This window comes from Phaenicophaeus curvirostris, chromosome 6 (genome assembly GCF_032191515.1).
Source record: "Phaenicophaeus curvirostris isolate KB17595 chromosome 6, BPBGC_Pcur_1.0, whole genome shotgun sequence".
In the NCBI taxonomy this organism is placed as follows: domain Eukaryota; kingdom Metazoa; phylum Chordata; class Aves; order Cuculiformes; family Cuculidae; genus Phaenicophaeus; species Phaenicophaeus curvirostris.
In genome coordinates, this window is record NC_091397.1 from 30396708 (window position 1) to 30406534 (window position 9827).

The window sequence follows — 9827 nt, forward strand, 5'->3', positions numbered from 1 at the left end:
GTTTATTTTTCATTTGTTGTTGGGTTTTTTTGTTGGTTTGGTTTGGTTTGGGGTTTTTTTTTTTGGTTGGTTGGGTTTTTTTTAACAAGGAGTTGGAGCCTGAATAGGTAAGTTAGCTAGGAGAGATTCTCAGAGAGTTTTTTGCCATTAAATGTCATTTCCCTATGATTTTCTTTATTTCAGAGATCCCTCTCCAGTCATAGAGACATTCAAGTTTGAACTATCATGTTGAGGGCAATCTCAACAAAATGGTTGGCTATTTCACTTAGAAACTATATCTGAGCACAGTCTGTTGACACCAGCGCAATGTGTAGCAGAAGTGGAAGGGAAGCTCTTCATCTGGGTCTTGGAAGTGGTTAGGAGTGTGACAGTGAAACAAGGCAAGCTTCCTGTGGTGGGAAAGGCTCACAGGATTATGAAGAGCTTTAGATCTGTACCAAACATACACAGCAATGATGTGAGAAGAGAAAAGCTTATTGTTGGGAATGTTATTTACAATTTTGGACAGGCAAGACTATTCAGTGAGGAAGGCCTCATTGAATTTGCCATCTATTGTCTTTAATCCCTCTCCGTATGAATTATTTAGTAATTGATGCAAACAGAGATTATTGAAGCTATCACACCAATGTGCAAATAGGTTTGGGAAGTTTTACAATTAGAAATCAAATAAATCAAATCTCTGGATCCCTTCTTTCACTGACAGGCTCCAGAGCTTGAATTTACTGTGCTGATCATCATGCTGGAGTCAAACTTGAGCTTATGCAAGCTTTAAATGTGCAGTTGCTTGGTTGTTTTGAAAGTGACAATGTCAAGCTGTGTGTTTTATGTGTATAATCATAGGAGAAAGCTTCAGTTAGATTACTGAGTAGCCATACAAAGAGAAGCTATTAGATATAAGCTTTGCTTTCACAGTAAGACAGGAAAGCCAAGCTAAACTACTAAACACATGAAATATTAGCATGGTAATTTGCATGTGGCAGCTGCCAGAGTTGTAAATTCTATCCTGGATGCCTACATAAATGTTTTTTCCAAAACACAAAGCCTGTTGGTACCAATGTTTAGCTACAGATGTGTTTAAACATTCCTGCTAGTACTGTAGAATAAGAGCAAAAGGGCTTTTGGGTTTCAAAAATGTTGTTAGTCTGCATGTAAATCTGACTTTATACCACAGTTCCAAATGTTTTAAGCTCTGAATAATTCTGTTAATACTACATAATATTAATTAATAACATATAATGTTACATGGCACTGTTACCATGTAGTATTGTACCGTCCTGTAGCACTGCTATCAAACTCGCTGCAAGTTTGATATAAGACCAGGTAATAGAATTAAGTGTGTGGTAGCCTTAGAAACCAATGACATTCTATTTTATGGAGATACTTCAGAAGTTAATAATATCCCTAGGAGAGGAATAGGGCTTTTAAAACTAAGTCCATACTGAAATAAGGTATAGACCTAAAAATACATAAGTCAGTAATTTTTCTCATGGTGCAAATTGTTTTGTTTGCCCTAAAATCCCTAAACATACAGAACACTATGGAATTAATGAGAAGTGGGCTTTGCAGCAATCCTCAGTTCTTTATGGGGTGAAAACATTCTTGTCTTGCCAAACAAGGGAGTGGTTTCCTTCGAATGTGGTTCCAGTTGAAAGTGTAAAATGTGTGAACACATGCTGCAAAAAATGTGTATTTTTTTTATTGGCTGCTGTAATCAAACATAAAAGCAAAATATCCCTGTTCTTACCCCTCTGGAATGCCTTTGCTGTAGTGGTAGCTATGAGTGGCCTGTCTCTCTGCTGCTGTCTTGTATTTATTTAAATTTCAGGATCAATGGGTGATAGATAAATATAGTCACTGGCTTAAATAGAAAGGTATTAAAAACAAAGGGACAGCTAAAGGGCTATGGCCTCCAAAATTGTAGTCTTAAACTATGACGCAGAAGTGGGGCAAGATGAGGCATGTGTGGAAGACTTCATAGTTTACTGCTGGTCTTCCCTGTTTGCTGTTGGGTGATTAACTCTCAAAGTCTTTCCCTTCTTTCCTTGCAGCATGTAATGTTTGGTATCTGAATTCAGTGGAAATGGAGTCCCTCACAGGTTACCAGGCAGTACAGAAAGCCTTGAGCCTGACACTGATGCAAGATCCTTCTCCCATCTCAACTGTTGTCCATTTCAAGGTGTCAGCACAAGGAATCACACTGACAGATAATCAAAGAAAGTAAGAAGAAGAGGGATGGGAAGAGAATATACGGCCTTGTCCCCACAAGTGTTGGCTACTCTTGGTTTGATTTTTCTAGTTACATTCTGCAGTCTCTGTTTCAGAGGATAATAGGGTTGTCTAAAGAACTGCAATGGCATTGTCAGCTGTCTGCAATACTGGAGAATGAATGTTTTAACCTATGGATGTAACTTCCACAGCTTTTACCGCTGAAATGTCACTTTGGCATGGCATTTTTTTCATTATTGTTATTTCTTGTAAAAAGGGAAAGTAATGGCTTTGTCAACATTTGATGTTGAACCTATTCAGTGAAATAATTTGTCTTTGTGGTACTTTTTACCAGTGTCGCTGAACAGAGCTGGCCTCAGCAGACACTGTTTATCTCCAGTGTTTGAAATAGTATTTCATAAATGTACACTTATAAATAGTATTTTAAGTAATTTATATTTACTTTGTACTGAATGCTGTTAAGGCTACCACAAAATCTTTAGTTTTGAAAACTCACAATAGCAAAGGAGGAACAACAGGAATTCATTATAGGTTAAAAAAAAAGGAAGTGCCACACTTCCTAATTCTATGGGGTCTGCAAGCATTTATAGCAGATCAAGGACAAAACCTTAAATTATAATGCCTAGGAGTGCTTATATTTTGAAGACTAATATAATCGGGTTATTCACAAGTTCCAGTAAGTTGCATTTCTCAGTGACGTAGTATATAATGGTGAATTTTTAGGAAAAACACATTTCATACTTCTAGTTCTTTTTGTTAGCTTGAGGGTCAGTTTTCTTTTGGTTCAAAAATTTGATGTTAGTGCTCTAAATATGAATTTATTTGGTTGGAGCAGTTCAGGTGGCTTTCAAAGTCACTTGGAAATAGAAGAAGAATGTATCGTCATTATTAAATTTAGGTTAAATATAATTTATTTTTCAGATCTGTTTGTCATTTAAAATTTTAATCATCTTGACTGTTCCTAAATCTTGTTTTATTTCTTCCTATCCAGACTCTTCTTTCGGCGACATTATCCAGTCAACACTGTTACTTTCTGTGCTTTGGATCCACAGGACAGAAAGTAAGGAAGACAACCAGTATTTCTAATATGTTGTTTGTATTGTTGATCTACCAAAAAGACTAACATAGGTTTCATTTTTATTTCTTTATTCCTTTTTCTTTCATTGCTTTCTTAATGAACCACAAGGTGGATGAAAGATGGCCTTTCTGCAAAGTAAGTGGAAAACTGTCTTGTGTCTCTTCTAAATGAATGATTTAGGAATGTCATTACATTGATACAGTGGTCAGATTCCTAGTGTTCTAGATTCTTTGGCAGAGATGTAGAAGGGAAAGCGGCTGTTCGTGGACAAAAGTCTCTCTGCCCAATGTAATTGGACTTTGGTTACTTCAGCTGCACCTCAGCCTAATTATGGGATAGTGGGACATCTGGAGCCAGAACTAGTGTGGTTTATTTAGTTTGCAGGTCTAAATTTCAGAAATGAAAACAGAGCCATTTTGTACTCAGCTTTGTGTCCCACTTGTCCAGCAACACCCTACTTGTATCACTTAGAATGATAGCTTTAAAAAAACCTGGTCCCACATGGCACATGGATGAATACACTCCTGGTAATACTAGTGTGTGGCATATGTATATGCTAAATATTTTCTGTTGAAGGCAAACATCGTTGTCCCCGTTTTGGTAAAAGAAAGAAACTGGATAGGGAGCTCAGCCACTGGTTTCTGGAAAAGAACAGAAATAGATGGCCAAAGTCCATTTCCCAGTATTCTCTCCACTGAGATCTGTGGCCCTCAAAACCTGTCTTTAGCAATTCCTGACACACAATGTCACACACACTGCAAGGTAAGAAAACGGCAGTATTGAATCAAATTACTGGTGATGCTGAGGGTATATTTAATCAGCACAAGGTGCAATAACAGATGGAATAGAAAGAAGGAGACAGTCTCCTTCCATGATTCTGGCTATCCTGAGCCGCTTAGTTGGTCCTTAGTTAGCTGGTGCATCTGGACCACTGTGTTTAGCAGTCTCACAGGACCTCATCCATCAGAACAGGTGAAGTCTGATTTGTGCTTTTGGTTTCTGCAGTTTTTTTTTGCTATATGAAACAAGTCAGTGCCTGTCTGTTCTCTGATACGCTGTGATTGTTGCCCTTGCAGAGTATTTGGTTTCATTGCCAGGAAGCAAGGCAGTGCCACAGACAATGTATGCCACCTATTTGCAGAGCATGATCCAGAGCAACCTGCCAGTGCCATTGTGAACTTTGTATCAAAGGTCATGATCGGTTCCCAGAAGAAGATCTGATGCCTTTTCATCCTCAACTCAGAGCTCTTCACTGAAGGAAAGCACTGTTAAGAAGGAAAAATCCTGTTTAGCAGCAGTGTCTGAACCTTGTCACTCCCTAGAAAGAAAGCAGGAGACAGTCTATGTGCATTGTCCTTGCAAGATTTCAGCCTTTTCTCTGAAGATGCTTCTGACTTAACAAAGCATTAATTACCTTTTTTATATCAAAAGATGAAACAGAAGAAGCTAGGCACCACCCAAACCCAGGTAGCCTATACCTGAATGAAGCATAAATGAAAAACTTGTCTCCTGAAGGGTTCCTGGTACATTTTCACGTGCTGTTTCTCACCATTTATTGGAGCAGTCTCAATAGGCTGTGCTGCTTTTTTTGTGTGCAGAAAATGTTTTGTAAAACTTCCATATAGACACTTGCCATAGTTGCATCAATGGTAGCTATAGGCCTTGCAAACATGCTCATAAGAGAATGATGATCAGAGGAAGACAATTTGCTCTTCCCTTCATCTTTGTGCAATCAGTGGTGGAAGCTGAATGGAGAAAGGGGAAGATGTATGTGAAGAGAAGGTTTGTGCAAGTTGATTTCTGATAAGAAAGGAGCAGCAATGTGGAATATTCAGGGAGATTGCTCTGTAAACAGTGTAAAGAAGGCTGGGCTGTTTTAGTTTGAAAAATTTTAAATAGGGGAGAGGTGGCAGAACCAAACCAAGGTCTGGAAATCTATTCTGTAATTGGGAAGGGGTGGTTTGTGTTTTTTCTTTTTTTATATACAGAGAACTAAGCAGAGAAGATGCTGTGTTCTAATAACTACAGGATAAAAATGAGGGAAAAGATGATAATTTTATAATTTATGTATTTTTACCTGTGCCAGATTATTTATAGAAGATCTCAGATCTTGATTATGTTATATGGATATTCTTAAAGTAGGTCATTGTTGACCCTTGTCTTTTTAGTGCTATTTTGCATAAGTAAAAGTGTGTATAGCTTGTGCCTTGCTATAGACAAGAGTCTCGTATTTGACTTTTTTCTTAACAGCAACGAGATACTTCCCATTTCCTGACTCTGCAATGTTGTTTTGGTAGTAACATTTATTCCCCTACCTAATACGTAATTATATTTGTGGCTTTTTTCCCCTCTTCTTCTTGGAGTTTGGGGAATTTGGGAATTATTTTTATCTGTAGGAATTGTTTTTGGTTTATGATGGTTTTTTAGTAATTCCTTGAGTCAGGAAATCCAAAAGGGAATGCAATTTATTTTTATTCTGCCCCAATTCTTGGGAGTATTTGTCATGATTTCTATAACCATCACACTTCTACATATCTTTATCTTTCTAAACACATTGGTATTTTAAAGTGCTAGTTTGCTTGACAGAAAATTGATTCAGTAAGTTACATTGGAAGCTTTCACGAGGAGGGTAAGACCCTGAGGTCTACTACATAATTCCCATTCACTCTAAAAAGAGCAGTACTAGACTTCCATATCAGAACTGATGGTAATGAAATAGCTGCAGTGTGAGAGTGCTGAGAAGTTTTGTTGCCTCTGTTTCTTTGATGTGTGGCTGTCAACACTATATTAATAACCTGAGGAGTAAAATGACATGCTGACTTTGTCAGGCCGATGCTTGAGACCCTGGATTAACTAATAACACTTGGAAGATTTAATCCTTTTAGCTGCTTTTTGTAAATAATTGCTAACTGGAATGGAAGGCTCTGGTTGGGCTATACGATAAGAAGGTTCCACCATTTTGAACTATGTTTGTCATAGGTAAATCATGATATGGGTTTTGTTAACAGCTCTATTCCTATTTCCTAAAGTATTAGGACCATGGAAACCTTATTCAGTGACCATAGCCAAAAGTGTTACCAAATTATTTGTGTAACTATGAATTTTGTATAAATAATTCTCAATATTTTTTTTAAAAGGAGGTAGGGAAGAAGGGGAAAGAGAAAAAAGATCTGAAGTTTAATGTGTTTGGACCAGGTATGTTAGTAGCAGTGGGTATTGGATGTGTGTAGAAGGCTGAAGCAGTCCAAAGGGTAGTAGCTACCATTGAAGCAACAAAGGCAAGTGCCTCTGATTTATACCAAATGACTCTGCTCTTCGGACACAGAGGTATACTAGTTAAAAGGTGCTTATGCACCACCCAAAAAAAGAATGCAGTTCTTCCTTTTAGGAACTTTGATAGTTTTGAAACATAGGAGGACAGGTTTCCTTTTAGTATTATTTTGATGCATCAAGAGCCCAGTTACCTAATCTAGTCAACCATTTGGAACCCAGTGAATTTCATCAGCAGACATCTCAATTAGATTTAAGTCTCAATTAGATTTAAATCTCAGTTAGATTTAAGTCTGATGTGTTTGGAGCATTGAAGTGAGGGAGGTTTTTGTTACTGTATTTTTTCATTTCTGTAGATGATACTTCAATTTTAGTGTCTTGTTAGACACCAAGTAATGACCTATGGGCTGAAAATAAAGTGTCTTTGTTTTTCCCCCGTGTATTATCATTTCAATTCAGGGCCTTATATTTTATTCCTTGTGCTTTCTCAAGGCCTGCTGAATTCAGGAGCATAAGGAATTGAATGCTGGAGTTAAGCTCTACTTGGTAAGTGGGGAAAAAAGAAGTTGCCCTGTTTCTAGGGGAATTTTTCTATTATGAATTCCTTGGGTGGTATATTGCCACGTGCTTTTGCTTTATAAGGAATTAAAAAAGGCAGAAAACAAAATAGTTTGTAGGTACCATTGTGTAGTGTATGTAGAAAGATATTCACAAAACTTATATTCATGGCAAATACAAGACTAAATAGTTAATACAGCACTTTCTTTTAAAGTTTTTGGTAGATGTGTATATGCAGTTTTATAACTAATGACAGCAAGTTGACACGTGTTTAGGCAGACTCCTGTTAACCTGTTTAGTAAATGTACTACTATAATCCTACAGTGTTAAACTACAAAATGCTAAAAGCCATGTTTTTAATTAAATGGTTTCCGTGTATCCAACAGTATCATTAAAAACTTCATGTTTCCTTCTTGGATTTATCTACTAGTGAAAATTTTTGCCTTTTTCTTGAAACTGTTAAGAAGTATCAAAAAGTCCTCAGTATGTAAATGAATGTTCTATAAATTCTTTGTATAGTGATTTTCTCTGTTCTTCACATATCACCTCTATACAGATTATAATAAAATTATGAATGCGAAATTTCACAACACAATGTTACAAGGCAGTCTGTTATGAAAGCAGGTTACCTTCTGGCATTCAGAAGGAGCTAATGACCAAAAACTTACTGGTGGAGTAAGTAAAGATTGTGTGCTCAAGCAGGTTTAGTTTTGTTTCTTAAAAGATTCCTTTCAAGGGCTTGACTTCATGGTACTCTGTGTTAGTGGCTCAAGTCTAGTCAAAGAATTTGATTTTCCTAGTTCATTTGCAGTTACAATGGTCTAAAAGTACCTTTTGCCTGCATTGTATGTTTCAGTGTAAAAAGGAAGAATATATGATGTCACCTTCTGAGATGTTTGTATCCATTTAACTGTGTCTCACCAGTGACAACATTGGAAAAACTTCCAAACTTAGAGAGGAGCATTAGGGGGTTAAGAAATTTAGCCCCTAGCTGGAACAGCTCTCTGAGTACATAATCTGTCTGTCAGGCACACATTGAAGTCTGAATTGCTTTAATACTTTATTGAGATCATTTCAGAGGCTGATAGACTCTTGTATGTCATGCTCATGCCTTTTCTTTGAGGCACAGGCAGGCAGGAATTTGTCATTCAGTGTGCTTGATTGTCATTCATCACTACAGGCCATCATGAGGTTTATGCATGGGCAAAACACATGATAGTTATTCATGAAAAGTGTGTTATGTTGGAATGAATTATAAAGTGGAACGGAGGACAAGGATGCAACAGTAAAATGGATCTTCTGTGTCAAAGTCCAGTCTCCTGGATTCTTGCTCTTGAACTCAGATGCCATTGTGCACGTGTGCTGCTATTGCTCCTTTTTGAAGGCTACTCTGGGGTCTCTTTGCTCCAGTAGGTGAAACTCTGCTTTCACTATTCACCCCAAATGTGTTCACAGCTAGTTTATATGCAGCTTTTCTTATGCCCGCATTGTCAATCACTGTTTTCTCCCTGAGGTATTTATAGCAAGAGATCTGACTCCACTTGTATCCCCCAGTCTTCCTTTAGCAAGACTAAACAAGTCAGCACTGAGCCTGAAAGAGTGCAGAGGCCTATTCTTTTTCACTCTTTGTCATTTAAATCGTTTATTTGGAGGAACTCTGAAGTGAACAGCCAGGCATTTTAAAAGAGGCACAAGCTGCTACCTTGTGATTTTTTAAATATTTCTACTAGAAAACTCCTGGAACGAGAAAACTTGGTCCATCAGATAGGCAGAGTAAACCCCTTCTCTGTTTCTGCTGTTGACACCTTGTGCAAGGATTGCAGTGGTGGTAACCACATCAGGCAGTGTGTGCATAGGAAATTCTGAGGGCAAATAGCTAATGAAGTTCTTAAAAGCACAAGTGAGAAACAGGAAGCTAGCAAGAGATTTGGCAAGTCCAGCAGACTACTAAGAGGGCAAAGGGGAGTTATTAGGGAGCTCAAGGATCTTCATGAATAACTGAGAAGAGATTTGCATTAAATGTCACTGCAAGGGATATCAAATCAGGGCTATTCCCTTCCTTTGAAGACATTTAGTGTCTTGCACAAAGCACAGGTTTTTTTGTAACAAGTTTAATATTTTAATATTTGCAGAATCACAAGAGTAGTTGAAGTTGAAACAGACCTCTGGAGGTTCAGACAGGGCCATCTGGAGCCAGTTGCCCAGGACCGTGTCCAGATGGCTTTTGAATATCTCCAGGGATGGAGACTCCCCAGTCTCTGTGGGCAACCTGTGCAAGGGTTCAGTCATCCTCACAGTAAAAAAAAGTGTTGCCAGATGTTCAGAGGGAAGCTACTGTGTTTCAGTTTGTGCCCATTGCCTCTGCTCCTGTAACTGGATACCACTGAGAAGAGCCTGGCTCTGTCCTCTTCGCACCTTCCCTTCAGGTATTTATAGACTTTAATGAAGTCCCACTGAGCTTTCTCTTCTCCAGATGGAACAGTCTCAGCTTTCTCAGCCCATCCTCATAGGAGAGATGCTCCAGTCCCTTCGTCATCTTCATGGCCCTTCACTGGACTCTCTCCAGTGTGTCCCTGTCTCTCTTGTGCTGGGGAACCCAGAACTGGACAAAGTACTCCAGGTATGGCCTCGGCAATGCTGGGTACAGGAAAATGATCACCTCCTTCAGCCTGCTGGCAATACTTGGTCTAATGTA

At 38.3% G+C, this 9827-nt stretch overlaps 1 protein-coding gene across 2 annotated transcripts in view; it reads left to right on the forward strand.

The window, feature by feature from the left end:
- The window catches only part of TNS3 (tensin 3), a 242280-nt gene extending 234195 nt beyond the window's left edge, over positions 1-8085 (forward strand). For both annotated transcript variants that reach the window (XM_069859719.1, XM_069859720.1), the window contains exons 29-32: positions 2049-2217; positions 3218-3286; positions 3413-3439; positions 4381-8085. In XM_069859719.1, coding sequence (XP_069715820.1) covers positions 2049-2217; positions 3218-3286; positions 3413-3439; positions 4381-4525 — 410 coding nt within the window. In that variant the 3' untranslated portion in view covers positions 4526-8085. The remainder of the gene's footprint in view (positions 1-2048; positions 2218-3217; positions 3287-3412; positions 3440-4380) is intronic.
- The last annotated feature ends 1742 nt before the right edge of the window (positions 8086-9827 follow it).